The following is a 20,551-nucleotide window of genomic DNA, read 5'->3' on the forward strand; positions in this document are numbered from 1 at the left end:
GCTATGCATCTTCTAACTACACACCCTCAAGACTCCTACGCTCTGCATCTTCTAACTACACATTAGGGGTGGGAATCACCAGAGGCCTCACGATACGATACTATCACGATACTTGAGTCACGATACGATAGTATTGCGATACTAAATATATTGCGATATTAATATTGCGATATATTGCGCTTTATTACCTTTTTTCAACTGCAAAGTAAAACTTTGTCAACATGTTTTATCTAATAAAATAAAGTTCAGTCTGTTCATCTCACTTCAATCATTTTTATTGGAGAACATGGTATTTTCTCAAGCAGACAGATGTAAACACTGTAATCTGTGTTGCATGTACCTGACAAACTGAACTGTTTGTATTAGTCATATTCCAACTTAACTGAATGCACATGTGTGTGTGGACTACTGTAATATTACAGGTATTGCAATGAACAATGCAACTTCCTTATACAAAAAAAGATATATACAATCTCTTAAATTTTTTATAAATAATTAAATATCGATACTTGGCGTCCCTGTATCGATACAGTATCGCCACGCAAAGTATCGCGATACTACTACGTATCGATTTCCCCCCCCACCCCTACCCTCAATACCCCTCCGCTCTACATCTTCTAACTACACACCCTCAAGACCCCTCCGCTCTGCATCTTCTAACTACACACCCTCAAGACCACTACGCTCTGCATCTTCTAACTGCACACCCTCAAGACCCCTACGCTCTGCATCTTCTAACTACACACTCTCAAGACCCCTACGCTCTGCATCTTCTAACTACACACCCTTAAGACCTACAGTACGCTCTGCATCTTTTAACTACACACCCTCAAGACCGCTACGTTCTGCATCTTCTAACTACACACCCTCAAGACCCCTATGCTCTGCATCTTCTAACTACACACCCTCAATACCCCTACACTCTGCATATTCTAACTACACACCCTCAAGACCCCTACGCTCTGCATCTTCTAACTACACACCCTCAAGACCCCTATGCTCTAGTCTACATCTTCTAACTACACACCCTCAAGACCCCTACGCTCTGCATCTTCTAACTACACACCCTCAAGACCTATGCTCTGCATCTTCTAACTACACACCCTCAAGACCCCTACACTCTGCATCCTCCAACTACACACCCTCAAGACCCCTATGCTTTGCATCTTCATATGCTCTGCATCTTCTAACTACACACCCTCAAGACCCCTACGCTCGGCATCTTCTAACTACACACCCTCAAGACCCCTACGCTCTGCATCTTCTAACTACACACCATCAAGACCCCTACGCTCTGCATCTTCTAACTACACACCCTCAAGACCCCTATGCTCTGCATCTTCTAACTACACACCCTCAAGACCCCTACGCTCTGCATCTTCTAACTACACACCCTCAAGATACCTATGCTGTGTTTTACAAGATTTAAATTAGCACATCTTCTTCAAACATTCTCAGATTTCAACATATGACACATAATTTGAAAGCTTACATTCTGTACTTTCTAGGGGTGTAACGGTACATGTATCCGTACCAAATCGTTTACGTACTGGATAGGGATGTCCGATATTATCGGCCGATATCGGCATTAAAATGTGATATCGGCTTTTTTTTTTAACATTTCTATAACCTTTATTTACCCAGGCAAGCAAGTAAGAACAAATTCTGATTTAATTTATTGTCAAAAGTATGCATAATGTTGTGTTAATTCCACAACAAGAGATATGTAATGTTAATTACCTGAAATTATTAAAAATGTTGGGGGGGAAACCCTGCATATATCGGTATCTGTTGATATCGGTTGATATCGGTATCGGAAATTAAGAGTTGGACAATATCGGTATAGGTAAAAAAGCCAATATCGAGCATCCCTAGTACTGGACCTTTGGTTCAGTATGCGCTGTGTATACGAATGCAACGGTACGTTAACCACTAACGGAACGCACGTGCAGAACCTTTTTTTGCGTGGAGAATTTGATTCAAAACTCCAAATTCACCCGTTCCCAAAATATGTTTGTAACACAGCAGGGTCATTACTGAAAATGTTCATCCTTTTCTTGTTCGCCAAATAACACACGCACACCAACTTTCTTCCGCGCGACTTTCACTCACAGCTGATCTGAGAAAATATAAATAAAATACTTTTGCAGAGCTCCTCTCCAGTCGAGCTGCTGCGGTGTTCCAAAATATTGATAAATCCTATGCCATTGTTGTGTGACATGTAGGGCTGTCCCTGACTAAGGATTTGGATAGTTGACTATGATTGGCCAAAATTTGCCGTTAGTCGACTATTAGTAGACTTAAAAATAAATAAATAAAAAATAAAAGTATAATATATATATATATATATATATTTTTATCATTCCATTTGGGCTGTGGGGGTGCTTAACACTTTCAGAGCCCAAGCTTAATATTGATTTACCGGTTGAATGCCCACCATCCACTTCAATGTTAACGTTAATAACGCCTAATCTATGTTTTAAATTATGGCTATGTGTCTTATCTGCCCGTCGCTTATCAATGACTCGTTTTCCAGTCAACATTGTCAAAGCGGATTGTTTTTTTATCGGTTCATTTTCGTTTTATAGCATTTTGAAAAGCCCTCGTTTTCAAGGAAAATATAAATGTTCCATGATAAAAGACGTTTACCGGAATATTCTAGAATACACAAAAACGTTGTCATTCTTCGGCCTATTTATGAATCGTTTTCAAATAAACGCTAGATTATCGATAGTATATGTGTACGTATGCACGCTGGGGCCGCAAGCTGAAAATCGATTATCTGATTTCCTCAAAGCGATCGCGCACACACACACATAGGGCAAACGCTGAGATCTCAGCGAATACAACTCTGATTATCCCAAGACTGGTAAAATAGATTCCTTACCTCAGATCAGATGTTCTCCAAAAAGATCATTCCAATTCCTGATCGCCATTCCAAAAATCGATCACTACTGTCTACTAGTGATTGGCTACTGTGAATATATATTCCAGGCTGATTCCCGTCCCGCGATCACTTCCATGTTGAGCAGACGTCTCGCGAGCTCAGGGAGCCAGCTGGCCCCGCCTCTACATATCACTGATCCCAGGTCAGTCTAAGCGACTGATGTGCAGTTTTCAGGGATAGACGATAGGGGGCGCTTTTTTCCATTCTGAGCTGCTGATGGGGCTGGTGTACCAACAGGAGACTCGGTTGATGAAATATGAATTCAGATCGCTAATAAAAAAATAAAACGATAATTGTCATCGTGGGCATTCAGGGGGGGGGGGCTGATAAAACGTCATATCACGTCGTGGGCACTGAAAGTGTTAATGTCTGAAGGAGTCGACTGAAGGCTTCTTGTCCTCTGCAAAAGCATGCAATTGGTCCACTGATGGATACATCTTGATATTTGTCTAGTCTAGTGTGTTCATTAGATGGGTGAAATCCTCTTTCAGTGCCTCTGTGCCTGTTTTCTTAGGCAGTTAGCCTCTGGTATGCGTGCCATTAGCGTTAGCCACACTTCTAGGCCTCTTTTCTTTTGGAAAGAATGATAAAAAAAAAATAATAATAATAATAATAATTTATAACTTTTTTTTTGTATTCGACTAAGAGGTTGGCAGTCGACTACGGCTCCTTTCGACCGATTAGTCGACTAATCGACTAATAGGGGTCAGCCCTAGTGACATGTAATCTCTTCTCTAGAGGCTTCTTTATCTGCTTCACAAGTTAAATCTACTCTAGAAGTGAAACTGAAACTAAAAAGCATACACCGGTGGGGGTGGGGGAGGCAATTCATTTACTGCTTGAAAGGATGCCTGAACACAGAATGACACCGGTATCACAGACTACTGTGGCAAGCCTAGGTGGAACTAAGTATAACTTAATAAAAAATTATTATATTTAATAATAATTATTATTATAAATATATAATAATTATTATAAATATTATTTTCCTGTTGTACCGAACTCGTACCGAACTATGACCCCAAAACCGAACAGTAACGTCTGTGTACCGTTACACCCCTAGTACTTTCACAATCTACATGTGTGTATATAGGGTACATGTATGTATCTGTGGGTACATGTGTGTATACATATAGGGCAGGGGTCTCAAACTCAATGTACCTGGGGGCCGCTGGAGGTAGAGTCTGGGTGAGGCTGGGCCGCATCAAATATTGCACAAAAGGGTTTCAAGTATTCAAAAAAAAAGTACAACTGATCCAATCTTCTCACAAACTCACTAAAACCTCACAAACACCAGCAACTGAGCATTCTCAGTGGTGTCAGTGGACTCATCCACAGCTATGGAAATGCACTGTGCATTTTTTTTAATTAATTCTATCACAAAGCTGTTTAATCAAATCATCAGCCAGTATTTCAGTTATTCTGAAACGTTTGTGCTATCTGAGGAGGATTTGCTTTTGTTTGCCTTCAAACATGGTCTCCATCACTTCAGTCATACATTATATTATTTATGCATCAGAGAATGGCTTCTTGTGTTTAGCCAACACCCATGCCACTGAGTGAGAACTTGTTTGCTTTTTCTCGTTGTGACATAGCTTTAACAATAATTCTGCTTGCAGCTTGATATGATGATTTCATTCCATTTATTTGTGTGGTTCTTAGCACTGAATTTTGAGGAAAGGTTGCATCAAAATAACTGTTTTGTTTCGTAGTGGCGTTTAAAATATGCCACTCTTCACAAGAGCTACCGTTTCTTGGCATAATTAGGCACATTGGTTTGGTGCTGGGAGGATGCACACATATTTTTCAGTCCATACACCTTTGAATTGCAGCGATTTTCACTGTCGACTTTTCTTTTACTGGCCATCTTTGAGCATGCCATATTTGTCTACTAACTGCCTGCTGGCGAAACTAGACTACTAGCTACATTTATCTCACGGAGATAAAAGTGGGAATGAGGTTACTAGCTACAGTACCTGCAGATTAGACTACCTGTAGATGCGCTGTCAACTCGCTCTGACTGGGACCCGTTGAAAGAGATGACACGCATTCCGTGAAGACCCGCCCTACTCTGCCTCTGATTCGCAGACTGTGGGTGGGGGAAAAAACGCTGACGGGACGCTGAATGTGATTGGACCAGAGTAGCCAGACACACACAGTGGAGTGCAGCCAGACAGGCAGAGCACCGCTTGCAGAGGAGGAGATAGCGGAGAATTTCGAGGATGCCTGTCATACGCACTGGATATATATTTTCCTTCCACTTGGTATCACTCCGGAATCACGTTTCAACCAAGTCACTAACGTAACGTTGCTGTCATGAGCCTGCGCTATGGTAGCCTACAAGTCATAAAATAAATAAAACATCCAACTCAAACAACGACGCGGCAAAAAGTTGCACGCGGGCCGCACTAACACTAAACTTTGATGTCAAGTAGCGGGCCGCAAAATATCATCCAGCGGGCCGCAAGTTTGAGACCCCTGATATAGGGTAAATGTGTGTATGTAGGGTACATGTGTGTATATGTGGGTACATGTGTGTATCTGTGGGTAAATGTGTATGTGGTACATGCGTGTATATAGGGTACATGTGTGTATATTTGGGTACATGTGTGTATATGTGGTACATGTGTGTATATAGGGTACATGAGTGTATATGTGGGTACATGTGTGTATATGTGGTACATGTGTGTATATAGGGTACATGTGTGTATATGTGGGTACATGTGTGTATATGTGGGTACATGTGTGTATATGTGGGTACATGTGTGTATATGTGGGTGCATGTGTGTATATGTGGGTACATGTGTGTAGGTTACATGTGTGTATATGTGGGTACATGTGTGTATATGTGGTACATATGTGTATATGTGGTACATGTGTGTATATGGGGTACCCCTCACCAGCAGCTCCACACGCTCGTAGCGGAGACACTGGGGGAAGCTGGTCTGGACCTGCTCCACCTGGAAGCTCCGGCTCCCGTCCTCCAAGGTCTGCAGCTGCGTCAGGCAGCGCTGGAAGTGGTCGTAAGCCTCGCAGGACACATCCAGGTGCCTCAGGGTGAAGTTCAGCCTGTCCAGGGGGGGGGGGGGGGGGCAGAGCGCGAGAGAGAGAGAGAGAGGGAGAGAGAGAGAGAGAGAGAGAGAGAGAGAGCAGGGAAAGAACAATGGGCCTGATTCACAAAGCGATATGAGAACAGATTTTGTTCTTAACTAGCATTTCTTCTTATTTTGCTCTTACCTTGGATTCAGCAATGTTTTCTTATTTTTCCTTTTCTCTTAGGCAAGACCAAATTCTAAGGTCGAGAGCACTCTTACCCAGATAAGAAACTCTTACCCAGATGAGAAACACTTTAAAAAGCCTACCATTCATAATAATAATACATCAGATTTATATAGCGCTTTTCCTAATGCTCAAAGACACAAAACAAACAATACAATAGTTTTAATAGAGAAAATAAAATATATATATATATAAAAAGGTGAGAGAGGAAGGAGTTCATGGGTTGAAAGCAAACCATTGGTCAATTGCCCCCAAATACAACTTTATGAACCCAGAACTTTTCTATAATTATTATTATTATAACTTATTGCGTGGCCTTACGCATAGAACGCATTATTTACAACCTCTCCTCTCCTCCCCCTCTCCTCTCCTCTTCTCTTCTCTTCTCTGCTCCACACCTACAAGTTCTGAGCGCACTCAGGGTTTTAGCAGGGACCTTTCAGAGAGAGATGACAGGTGACAGATCCGGTATTTCCCAACCTACTGCGCGATTGGCTCTTGACAAGCGTGCAGTCGTTCAGTATTGACAAAGCCTACTTTGCTGGAAAGATTTTTTTGCACTATACAGTACGTTAGCCCCTTTCGGGTCTGTGATGCAGTCATGAAAGGGGCTAACAGTACATATATACGTATAGTATATGTATAGAAGTATAAGTCTTTATTTGTCATCAGATTAACACACACACACATGCGATGAGGGACCCACAGGAACACACACATGCACAGAGTTGTGAGTCGTGAGACATGTGTGTGTGTTTGTGGGTGTGCGCTCGGACGTGCGCTAAGGCTGCCTCACTAAGCAGTTTATTTATCATGTTGAATGGAGACGCCTCATTCGCCTTATAAGGAGCAGGCAAGGCGTGTCTGTATGCAAATGAATTGAGCACAAACGTGCATTTCAATTTAAGAACAGGTGGGATTCATCATTCAACACACCTGGGTAAGAACGGATTTGGACTTTAAGAACGGCTTGATAAATGTGGCGGTGGCTTTTCTTATTTTTCTCTCAACAGACAGGTAAGAAAGAATATAAGAAAAATAATAAAAGAGTATTGGTGAATGAGGCCCAATGTTGCTAGTTGTCACCAGAGAAAGCGTTGTGGTTAAAGGAACATTATGGGAACTGGTCTTACCGTCTTCTCCAGAGTCAGACAAGAAGATGGATACCAATCTCCTCTCTGCTATGTGGCCGAAAGCTAGCCTAGCTTAGCACAAATTAATGGAAGCGGATAGGGATCAGCTAGCCTAGGCGTTGATCAAAAACACCTCTCCCAGAGTTGTAAGCTAGGCTAGCTGATCCGTATCCATATTAAATAGCTTTGCTATTAAAAGTTATTCTGTAAGGCGGTCGGGTGGCGTAGCGGAGATTGCGCTCGTCACCAATGCAAGAGGCTGCTGTCTCGACTCCCGGAGTCAGCATTGCCCTGCGGCTTGGGCCGGTTGTCATACTAACTCGTTTGGCTGAGTTAGGGGGAGGGAAGTCGTGGGTGGTAATCTGGCGTTGTGGACAGCGACGCCTACAGGTCAGGTCTGGGCGCCTGCTCAGCGAAAGGCAGGAAATGGTGAAGGCAGCGTGACCTCCCACGCGTTACGCTTCACCAATGAGAGTCCTCGCTGCCAGGTGAAAAAAGAGCCACTGGCTGTCTCCATATGTGTCGGAGGAAGCATGTGGTGGACTTCAGGGTTCCCTTGTACCGACCAGTAGGAGGAACATGCGCACAACAACCAGGTAGGGGAGGGGGGGAATTGGCATAACGACTAAATTGGGATGGGGAGAAAAAATAGAAAATCAGGCAGAGAAAAAGAGGATAAAAAAAGTTATTCTGTAGCTGTACCTGTATCTATTGTTACCTTCATATGAGCATGTAGCCAAACCACTTGCTAATAAGAAGGCTGTTACAGAGAACTGGCCTTCTCCTATAGGAGAGGTCTTGGACACCTCATAAAATATGATTATTCCTTAAGCCAGAATAAATAACGGCATCTAACCATGCCCGCTCTACTTCAACTGGCTCCAAGCGGTTCTCCTACCCCCTGGGGAATATGACTCTGATACTTTGGGCTCCGAGCCTTGACTTTTAGCCTTTATCTTATTTTTATATCGTTTTCCAAAGCACACACGATCGGGGTAGAAAGAAATATCAGATCAATGCAAGATTTTATATATAGAGTCCTTACCTGATGTAATGCAAAAGAAATAATCCAATTATCTGATCGCCATTCTAAATACTGCTCATGGAGGTCCGTCCCACATTACCGAGTGTTACACATGAACGGGCGGGCGATGTTAGTGTACCATGCCATCGTTGTAAACCCCGACCGCACGGCTCAGATCGGCCCTGAAAAGAAACTACACAATTTCTAATAGAGTGCAATACATGCTGGAAGGCGTAGGCGGTGGTATTTGCCCTTTTGCGAGCTCAGACCCATTCCCAATGATAACATCAGGCTGGATGGATGAAAATGAATGGATATAGCTAATAAAAGAAATAACGATTAAAACCTGACTATACTTGTTACGAAGGATCAGATTAAACCGAATATATATATTTATTTATGGATATATATTGAATAGTATTTGTATGTCGTTTGATATCCCTTGTATATTCCTTGTACATATACACGGAATATCCCTTTAGCCTACTATAGCCCATAATAGTTCATTCTCTTATTGGACAAAGGACCAGGCGCCAGGGGACCAGCCCCTGGCGTCAAGTTCAAAGGTACCGACAAGACATGTCCGTACTAGCCCCGGCTCCGCTCAGGGATACGGCTACCGAAATGAGAGTGGCACTATTTGTTCACCGTGCATATAAATATGGCGCAAGTAAATGTAGAAGTCCCTTACCCTTCTTCCCAACTTAGTAACAGAACGTGAAGCCTCACCCACGATACGACGTGCGGTGAAGTATGGCCTGTTTGGCCTTAGAATAGCATTGAGACCTCGTGCGAATTAATAACTGAATTGTCAGAGTTTGGCACTGTACCGTCGAGTGCGACGTATTTCTATCAAGTAATAATAGTCTATCGTGTATGGTGCATCGTGCGGTTAGAGTTCTAAAGTGACCAGCATCTCCAACGCTTCCTCGTGTTATCTAGAGTCTTATCCAGGTTGGGCCGACCACATGGCGCTTTCATCCGAGGAGATCTAGGCGAGGACCGAGGGACATGTACACTGGATTACCTACCCGACGACTGCTGAGCCCTATGCGGCTGGAATATATATTTGCTTTGGTACTGTGATTTGTGGAGCGGATAATCGCCGACGCCTGTGAGTGTTGGATTTACCCCCGAGAGGAGTCAAGTTGAGTCGGCGCTCAGAGAGACTGAGGTCGCCTAGCTTCTTCTTCATTGTGGAGCTACAGCCTACAAGAGAACCAAGGTGTATTCATCTGCGGATCAAGAGTCTATTGCACTGTCTTCTGTACTTGAAGTCTCCATAGATATCGTTGACCAGACGGTCTACTACAGACGGCTCTCCTACCCCCCCTACCGGCTTACAACCGGGAGGACCCCCTCCAGAATATCCCGCTATATCATTAAGTGTACCATAGATATAATTCCCTAAGAGCCAGGTTGTATACTTGCTTCCTGCGTAACCAGAGATTGGACATTCAGTGTTGATTTGCCTACGAGTACTCATTTGCCTTACAAGTGCATTCAAATGATAAATGTAAGATAAATATTCTATGTACCTTTTGCTCCATTAAATATTTGATTATTACCTTTGACTGGAACCGATTTCATTGTGGAAAGTGTTCATCATATTTAGATATCGTGTACTGTATGGCCAGTAGTTAAAGTACATAAAGCGGTAGTGGTTTAATGATACCATACTTATCAATACAGTCAGGGAATTGTACCCCTCAGTTACAATTGGTCCTTCGAGCCGGAGGGTAATTAGTGTAATATTAATATAGTGGTATTAATATTGAAATGGCCTATGATGAACACTCCACGAAACGGTCCTCCTAAAGTAGAACGCCCGCAGCGTAGACAGCAGCCACCTCAGTACTTAGAGGATTACGCTGCCAGTATACTACCTAGCCTTCTACAAACGGTAAACGCGGTAAAAGTAGAAAGTAAAATTATGTCCGACCCTATCAACCAGGATACCCCGACCACAGAGGCCCTAGTGGGTTCTAATGTAACTGACCAAGCTCACGGTGGGGACCAGGAGGGAACTGACACGACTTTACCCCCCGCCAAGCCCGAAGAAGTAGTCCCCGGAGAGCTCCGGGAGGAAGACAACCCTCCAGAGATGGAACTCTGCACGGAACAAGATGAGGAGAGCGCCGAGGAGATAGAGCTCCAGGACTCCCCGCAGGAGAACGCATCCCCAACGAGTACTGCCAGGAGCGGATCACCTCAACCAGCGTCTTCCCCCAGCGAGGCGGACAAGATGCTGGCACAGGCGTTCCTCGCCAGCCTAGCAGCCTCCACAGAGCGCAATCGGCTCCAAGCACAGACGCTTAGTGAGCGCGAACATTCTTCCATGGAAAGAGAACGCATTCAAGCGCAGCAACGGAGCGACGAAGAGCGTATGCGTCTGGAGATGAGACGCCTTCAGACGGAAGAGAATATGGCAAGGGACCGGGCCGACACCCAGCGTGCCGCTGCCGGTGCCCAAAGAGAAGCAGATCTCACCAAGCGCGAAGCCGAGCGCGACAGACTACAAGCGCAGCTAATGGAGCAGCTGATCGCCAGGGCAACACCCCCTCCCTCCACAAGGGGTTCCAGGGCCTCGTCAAGACACGGGTCAAGGGCACCCTCCCCTAACCGATCAAGCGACCCTGAACTCGACCACCAGAGAGAGCCTATACCCCCCTCCGAACCCCTTCCCCGACCGGTCCCAGTGAGACCCAGCTACAAGGAAGGAACGGCGTACACCGCGGAGAGGCTAAATAGACGACTACAGGATCTAGACGACCTGACAGAGGAAGAAGAGGGAGAGGAGGAGAGTCAAGCCCGACAGCAGCACAGTACTCCACAGGACCAGGAGGTCCAGTACAGCCCAGGCTATACCCCCGCGGCTCTGCGCTACAGACCCCCGACTCTATTCACGGGTGAGCATGACGCACGACCAGTCCCGAGGAATAGCACCTGGACCAGCGGGCCATGGTACCCTGCCGGTACCAGCCCACCGAGAGGCGTAAGAGGAGACTCGCCTAGGAGGCCTCTCTTCCAACGCTCACCGATGTGCCAGCCATCCACGGCGTCATACATTGGCACACCGACGTTTCCAGACTTCACCCATGAGAACCGAGCACAGTACACGGAGCTACGGATGTGCTTAGAGACAATGATGGTGGATGTAGCTGATGAACGCCACAAGTATGCTATCCTATTGAAGCACCTGAAAGTGCCCAGAGCGCACAACATAGCGCTAGCTTATGCCACCTCTACGACCCCATACACCGCGGCTCTAGCAGCACTAGACCAAAGATATGGACGTATATGGGATTACGTAATACAAGAGATAAGGCATATTGACCGCCTACCCCCAGCAACAGACAATCGCTCACTAGACGACCTGTCTATCAAAGTACAATCCCTGGTAGGGATGCTGGGGGCGCAACGAGAAAAGGGTATGCACGAACTATACGCAAACTCGAATGTCGAGAGGATTTTAGAGAAGCTGCCGCCCGCCCGACAGGAGCGCTTCAGGCGGCAAAGAGACCACCGTGATCCTAACGGTCCCGAGCCATCCCTCCTAGACCTAGCCGACTTCCTGGCGAGAGAAGTCAGCAGCCTACGGTTGGATACGTTCGTGCGGAGCACACCAAGCTCCAGAGAGGGACCTAGGAGAGCAAACGATGGCCGAAGATTGGTGACTGTCATGCACCAATCAGAATCAGTACCGAGCAGCAAGAACCACAGTACCCCCTCGATGAAAGAGAAGTGGAAGATGGTGTGCCCGTACTGCGAAAAGGAACACTGGTTGTCACAATGTGACCTGTTCAAGAAGATTACCGCTGAAGAAGTGAGTCACTGGATAAAGTCCAACAGGCGCTGTTACCGATGTGCGCGCAGTCACATGGCAGCCGAGTGCCGCCTAAAGAAGAGGTGTAGTCGGTGTGACGGAGCCCACCTAGATGTCCTACACGACAGTAACAGAAGAAAGCCTGCACCATCCAGCAGCACAAAGGCAAGTGTTATGTACATTGACCACGCTAGCAGCGGGGGCGCCCAGGTGCTCTTAAAGGTGGTCCGCGTAACACTGAGTTACCAAGATAAGGTCATGGACACTTACGCCGTCCTTGATGACGGGTCAGAGAAGACCCTTCTCCTCGCGTCCGCTGCGGACCAGCTGGGGCTGCGGGGGAGCGAAAACCAGATGACGATTCGGACAATAAGAAGAGATCTAAAGACGATAAAGGGCGAGAATGTCTCCTTCACTATCGCAGCAAGCGGGCAGCCAGAGAGACGGTATAGGATTACTAATGCTTTCACCAGCCAAGAAATAGGACTATCGCAGTACACCTACCCCATCGCCAAGCTGATGGATAAATATGTGCACCTGCGTCAACTACCTATCCCGCTCATAGACGGTGCCACCCCGACCCTGCTGATAGGCTCCGACCATGCAGACCTCATAGTCCCGATAGACCGGGTCCATACAGGACCCAGAGGTTGTCCTGCAGCAGTCGAGACCCGCCTAGGATGGACATTACAAGGCCCCCTCGCCAAGTCTCTTAACCGAACAGCAGCCACTAGCTGCCTCCACTCCAGAGTGACAGAAGAAGACACCACTCTCCTGCAGCATGTCGAGAGGCTATGGACACTAGAGACAATGCCCTTTAAGAACGAAAAGAAAGACATTCGTTCTAAGGAAGATATTTACGCTATAGCCCTCCTCGAGCAAGGGACAAAGAGAGTCACAGTCAACGGAGTGATGAGATACGCAACTCCACTCCTGAGGCGAGAGGGAATGCCCACCTTTCACGCCACAAAAGAAGCGACGGAGCGGTATCTATTGAACACAGAGCGGCGCCTAGCCAAAGACCCCGCTCAAGAGACTGTGTACCGCGCTGAGATTAACAAGCTAATCACAGCGGGACACATAAAGAAAATTGACATTAAAGAGGCCGATCAGACGACCGAATCATGGTACGTGCCGCACCACAAGGTCCACCACAACGGCAAGGATCGTATTGTGTTTAACTGCAGCTACCAGATCGGATCACAAAATCTGAATAAAGAGCTCTTGCCCGGCCCAACACTCGGCCCCTCTCTACTAGGCGTGCTACTACGCTTCCGCCAGGACAAGGTGGCTATCAGCGGCGACATCAAAGGGATGTTCCTGCAGGTGAGAGTAGTGGAGGAGGACAAGCCCCTGCTGCGGTTCCTATGGAGAGAGAGGATCGGAGATGAGCACCCAGCCATCTATCAATGGGAAGTCCTCCCTTTCGGAACCACATGCAGCCCATGCTGTGCTACGTTTGCACTACAAAAACACGTCGCAGAGGACCCAGCAGCAGATGAAGAGGTCCGACAAAGTGTGACAAATAGTTTCTACGTGGACAACTGTTTACAAAGCGTCTCGACGCCAGAAGAAGCCGAGGCTCTTCTACTCAAGCTCCGCGCCTCCCTGATCAAAGGCGGCTTTGATCTCAGGCAGTGGGCCAGCAGCGACCCGCAAGTATTGCGCAGCCTCTCCCCCGAGGACAAGGCAGCGAGCAGCGAGACCTGGATGGCGACCATCCCAGGAGTAGCCCAAGAAATGACACTAGGACTAGTCTGGCGCTTCAAAACAGACTCGCTCCATTATAGACACAAACCCCTGACCAAGGAGCAGGGAAGGTCGACGGCAATACCGACCACCAGACGGAGTGTATACAGAACACTCGCCAGACAATATGACCCGTTGGGATGTATTCTACCTTACACCACCAGGGCAAAGATGATTGTAAGAGCGCTATGGGACAAGGACCAGGGCTGGGACGATCCCATACCCGAACACCTTGCATCCACATGGAGAGAGTGGGAGACGGAACTCCGCTCACTCCCAGGTGTTAACATACGCCGCAGCTACTTCCCACCCACAGTGAGGCCAGAGACATGCAAGATGGACCTGCACGTATTCAGCGACGCCTCCGAAGTAGCCTACGGTTCGGTGGCCTACTTGCGTGCCCGAGAGGAGGGAGGAGAAATACATACTGCTTTCATCCTGGCTCGCTCAAGAATAGCCCCACGAAAGCAACAATCTATCCCGCGTCTAGAGCTCTGCGCAGCCCTAGCAGGAGCGCAGCTCGCCACGTTAATCCAACGTGAACTCACCATCCCGGTGCAAAGAACAATCTTGTGGTCAGACTCCACGACAGTACTCACATGGATCCGGTCTGATTCGTGCAGATACAAGGTCTTCGTGGGAGTCAGAGTCACCGAGATTCAAGAGTTAACAGAAGTAGCGAGCTGGAGGTATGTGGACACCAAACACAACCCAGCTGACGTCATCACCCGGGGAATGTCCCTGGATGACCTCACCTGTCACAACCTCTACAGTGATGGACCAGAGTTTCTCAAGCTCCCCGAAGAAGAGTGGCCTACACCCACCCCACGGGAGGCGAGTAAAGAGGAGGCCGAAAACAAGAAACCTATGTTCTGTGGATTGAACACACTCGTCTCCACAGACCCCGACATAGACGATTGCCTCACCCTACAGAGTGCGCAGCTAAAGACATTTCTGTGGCACCACCCAGAGGTTCAGCCCACGACTGACATTTCAGCAGCTGACTACGAAGAAGCAGAACTTCTTCTACTACAACGAGCCCAGAGAGACTCGTTCCCCGATGAGCTAGACTGTCTACAGGGAGCAAAGCCCATCCCATCAGACAGCAGACTGCTCCACCTAGCCCCCGAGAGCGACGCCCATAGTCTCATCAGAGTGGGTGGTCGTCTGCGGAGAGCCCCAGACTTACCGGATGACGTCAAGTACCCGATAGTCTTGAACAGCCGACACAAGGTCACAGAGCTGATCATAAAGAAATACGACGAGGATGTGCACCACGCAGGGGCAGAGAGAGTCTTCGCGGAGATCAGACGTCGTTATTGGATACTGCAAGGGAGAGAAGCAGTGCGGCGCTTCCAGCGAACCTGTCTAGACTGTCGTAAGTGGCGAGCCCAGCCCAGTATACCCCGGATGGCTGACCTACCTCCCTGTCGCCTCCGACTCGGCGACAAGCCTTTTCACTCCACCGGTATGGACTGTTTCGGCCCGCTGTATATAAAGAAAGGAAGAGGAACCGAGAAGCGGTGGGGTATTGTATTCAAATGCATGACCACCAGAGCGATACATATCGAACTCCTTCCAACCATGAGCACAGACTCATTCCTTATGGCCTTCCGAAGATTCACATCACGGAAAGGAAAACCGTCTACATTATTGTCTGATAACGGGACAAACTTCAAAGGCGGAGAAAGAGAGCTGAGAGAGAGCTTCCAAGCTATGGGCCCAGAACTTAAGACCCACCTCGCTCCATCCCAGATTGACTTCCAGTTTAATCCCCCGAACGCACCTCACTTCGGTGGAACCTGGGAACGAGAAGTACGTTCTATAAAGACAGCCCTGTACGCCGTGCTTGGGGCCCATACCGTGGCGGAAGAAGTCTTAATGACAGTCCTCACGGAGATCGAGGTAGTATTGAACTCAAAGCCCCTCGGTTACGTCTCAAGTGATGTAGCAGATGTCGACCCAGTCACCCCCAACACACTCTTGATGGGGCGGCTGGACCCCGCGCTACCCCAGACAATGTACAGGCCTGAAGAAGCGAACGGCCGAAGAATGTGGAGGTACAGTCAAGTATTGGCTGACAAGTTTTGGAACAGCTTCCTACTCCACTACCTACCGTCTCTAGACCCGCCAGAAATGGGTGAAAGAGAGAGACAATTTGACAGAAGGAACAGTCGTCATGATTATCGACCAGTCACTACCCCGAGCTATGTGGCCGGCTGGCCGCGTAAGCAAAGTGATCACCGGTGCCGATGGAAAGGTCCGAGCAGCTGAAGTGCTCGTCCAAGGGCGGACCTACACCCGACCCGTGGCGAGGCTAATAGAACTGCCAAGGCTCCCCGATACTATCGATGACGACCATGACCCCATGACTTTGTGAACTGACTGACCCTCACAGCGGACATTGAGTAGTGGACAGTGCGGTTAATCTGTCTCTGCTTAGCTAATTAGGTGGGACTAATTAGGGGGCGGCTGTTACAAAGGATCAGATTAAACCGAATATATATATTTATTTATGGATATATATTGAATAGTATTTGTATGTCGTTTGATATCCCTTGTATATTCCTTGTACATATACACGGAATATCCCTTTAGCCTACTATAGCCCATAATAGTTCATTCTCTTATTGGACAAAGGACCAGGCGCCAGGGGACCAGCCCCTGGCGTCAAGTTCAAAGGTACCGACGAGACATGTCCGTACTAGCCCCGGCTCCGCTCAGGGATACGGCTACCGAAATGAGAGTGGCACTATTTGTTCACCGTGCATATAAATATGGCGCAAGTAAATGTAGAAGTCCCTTACCCTTCTTCCCAACTTAGTAACAGAACGTGAAGCCTCACCCACGATACGACGTGCGGTGAAGTATGGCCTGTTTGGCCTTAGAATAGCATTGAGACCTCGTGCGAATTAATAACTGAATTGTCAGAGTTTGGCACTGTACCGTCGAGTGCGACGTATTTCTATCAAGTAATAATAGTCTATCGTGTATGGTGCATCGTGCGGTTAGAGTTCTAAAGTGACCAGCATCTCCAACGCTTCCTCGTGTTATCTAGAGTCTTATCCAGGTTGGGCCGACCACATGGCGCTTTCATCCGAGGAGATCTAGGCGAGGACCGAGGGACATGTACACTGGATTACCTACCCGACGACTGCTGAGCCCTATGCGGCTGGAATATATATTTGCTTTGGTACTGTGATTTGTGGAGCGGATAATCGCCGACGCCTGTGAGTGTTGGATTTACCCCCGAGAGGAGTCAAGTTGAGTCGGCGCTCAGAGAGACTGAGGTCGCCTAGCTTCTTCTTCATTGTGGAGCTACAGCCTACAAGAGAACCAAGGTGTATTCATCTGCGGATCAAGAGTCTATTGCACTGTCTTCTGTACTTGGAAGTCTCCATAGATATCGTTGACCAGACGGTCTACTACCGACGGCTCTCCTACCCCCCCTACCGGCTTACAACCGGGAGGACCCCCTCCAGAATATCCCGCTATATCATTAAGTGTACCATAGATATAATTCCCTAAGAGCCAGGTTGTATACTTGCTTCCTGCGTAACCAGAGATTGGACATTCAGTGTTGATTTGCCTACGAGTACTCATTTGCCTTACAAGTGCATTCAAATGATAAATGTAAGATAAATATTCTATGTACCTTTTGCTCCATTAAATATTTGATTATTACCTTTGACTGGAACCGATTTCATTGTGGAAAGTGTTCATCATATTTAGATATCGTGTACTGTATGGCCAGTAGTTAAAGTACATAAAGCGGTAGTGGTTTAATGATACCATACTTATCAATACAGTCAGGGAATTGTACCCCTCAGTTACAATACTCGTGATTGGCGCTGAACGGTTGGCTAGTTAACCCGACTATACTCGTGACTGGCCTTGAATGAGTTAAGAGAACAGCCAACAGCCCCTTTGAAGCTCAAAGCGGGCTATTGTGTTATCATCTTTGTTAATAAGACAGATTGAAAAGTATCCGCCCAATTTGTACAAGTGATGGCTTATTTTGGAAGGTATACACCTGTACTTTCATAACATTTCAATAATTTTTTATAAGATAGCTCAACAAGACCCTGTTCTCTGTGCCTGGTCACATATACATACAAACCCAATTATTTGCCTGTTCTATTCTCCATTCATCTATCATACATAGCAACACTATATTATCACCGACATCCAGTTGGGGAATCCCCCTTTGAACAGCCCATCCGAGGTTCCTCTCCTCCACACCACCTGTGGTGCTTCCCCCCCCCCTATTGCTAGGTTTTAGTGAGTCGTTCCTTATCTTCATTGGGCAAAGTCTGGGAGTGTCGCATATTTGGATTTTATGGTGGTTTTTCTTTGGATTCTATGATGGTTCTTGATTATTGTGATATTTCTTCTTCACTTGTACAAGAAGACTTGTAAAGCCCATGGCGGCAATTCCATGTGATCTCGGGCTCTAAGAGTTCAAGTCAAGTGACTGTTGAATTCAGTGCACAACTATAGAACTCATAAATATATGAAATCTCCTGGATGACCTTGGATGACCTTTGCCCTTACCTTTTCTCTACGGAGAGGTACGTTGTGCACGACTGTCTGAAGTTACTGCAGAGTCGGTAGAGAGTTTGGAAGAGTCCGTCTGTCAGCTCGTCATCATAGCAAACTGGAGGGGAGGGAGACATACTGTATACATTAACCACATAAGCACTCGCGGCAGTTTGCGCTCATCTGCCGGCTCAAACGGCACAACCGTTCGAAAGTTGAATTTTCCGCCTTTCGATTGCCACCGCACTCAACCAATTGCGTGATTCGGGTCTCGAGTTACATGATGATATATCCAGCGAGCGTCATTTGACAGGCAGTTCTGTCAAATGACCATGTCCGGCAATGAGCGGTCCTGTACTGACCAATCACCGCTGATGGCGAAAATGATTGATCACCGTTGTAGCCAACGAGTGTGAGAGTGGGAGAAGGTGACACAAGAAGACGAAAACAATTGTTTTGACTTGCATGTCTGAATGAATGGCAGCGGACAGCCATTTTGGATAATCACACTGTATTTTTACCGGTACACACATTACCAAAACACTCATTTTCCATGGGATTTTTATAAAATGTGGACCTGTACTACAAAATACTTCAGGCTATGGAACCGCTGTGTTTTCCAGCTCCTACCTCTATGCTGGAACCAGTGGAGGTTTCTCTATGACAACACGTGAAATACAAATTCACTCATAATTCATAATTATTATTAATTTACATATACCTATATATATATATTTTTTTTTTTTTTAATTATTATTATTATTATTTTTGTATTATAAATGTTTTCCTCTGTAAAAAAAATGCCAGTGAATTTTTTTCTTCTTCAAAAATGGCCAAAATTGACAGCTCTGAGCAGGCCTGCACTGCAGTATTGCCTGCAGTAATTATTCGTGCAGAATACTTCACAGGTTGACCCATTGTTAAATAAATAATAAATAACAGCCAATCAAAATAGTGTTGGGGAAAATGTGTATGAGGTGGACTAGTTTAATATAGGTCAACTAGCAGTGCTGAAAGACGGTCTGGCTGACGTTCTTAAAACAATTTAGAACAGATGGACATTTCAGTACGGCATGTTGTGTGCTGGTAATCTCGTACATTGTGTGCTTTCATATCTTGTTATTTTCTCTCTTTCACACAGGCACAGCACACACACACAGACACACGGACACACACGTACACAGACACACACAGTCGCACAGATATACACACCGACACACACACACACACACATTCCCTGTGACACAATACACACATACAATACACATACGTCTGTACGCAGACGCACGCACACACAGACACACACACACATACACACACACACACACATCTCACTCTCTACATCATATCGTGTGTGGACATCATATCTTGCTTATCTCTCTTCATGTTCTCTCTCCGATGTTAAATCTACGTATCATCTTAATGTACGTCATGTCAGATCTGACATGATATGATACGTCATCATATCTGTCATGGGGGGGCAGGACTGAGAGGGGATTTAGGGACAGGCAAAGGGATCCAGGACAGAGTGTTTTTGTTCAAGCCGTGGTGATCCTCTTTGACCCATAGCTCTTGCTGTTAAAGAACTTCTTTTTCTTAAATAAATTACCTATTTGTTACAATTGGAAATATCGTCTCCTGCTGTGTTAAACAACCTTTCCACAACATTTGGTGACCCTTGACCTGTAGACCGCCCTGCCGGGCCCCCTCACACGGCCAGCTCCGGACCTCTCCCGTAGAAATTCTGCCGGTTGTCGACCAAAAGGTAAGCGTTGGGCTTGTTATTATAAATATCCGTCAGAGTTTCTGCGGGAGGGAAAAGTTGAGCTGACTGTGTTGACGAGGTCTGGATGGACGGCTAAAACGAACACGGTGAGGTGTTTTACACTGGGGCGATTCCTCTTTTAACAGTGGGGGCCACTAATCAATTTTAATTGCATGTTTTCGACCTCTGGTCAAATTTTTCTCCATCTCCCTTTTTCCTGAGTTCTTTACGACACTCTCCACACACTTTCAAAACAAAAACTGCTGAAGATAGCTCATTCTGGGCGGAA

At 46.5% G+C, this 20,551-nt stretch overlaps 1 protein-coding gene across 1 annotated transcript in view; it reads right to left on the reverse strand.

Moving 5' to 3' along the window:
- mettl22 (methyltransferase 22, Kin17 lysine) overlaps positions 1-20,551 on the reverse strand; it is a gene marked incomplete at both ends in the record, with an annotated part of 103,464 nt that overhangs the window by 422 nt on the left and 82,491 nt on the right. Inside the window, 2 exons of the mRNA XM_084334521.1 lie at positions 5,848-6,016; positions 18,513-18,615. Of these exons, the coding sequence (XP_084190647.1) occupies positions 5,848-6,016; positions 18,513-18,615 (272 nt within the window). The remainder of the gene's footprint in view (positions 1-5,847; positions 6,017-18,512; positions 18,616-20,551) is intronic.

The sequence above is a fragment of the Notolepis coatsorum genome, assembly GCF_963971535.1.
Source record: "Notolepis coatsorum genome assembly, chromosome: 1".
NCBI lineage: Eukaryota > Metazoa > Chordata > Actinopteri > Aulopiformes > Paralepididae > Notolepis > Notolepis coatsorum.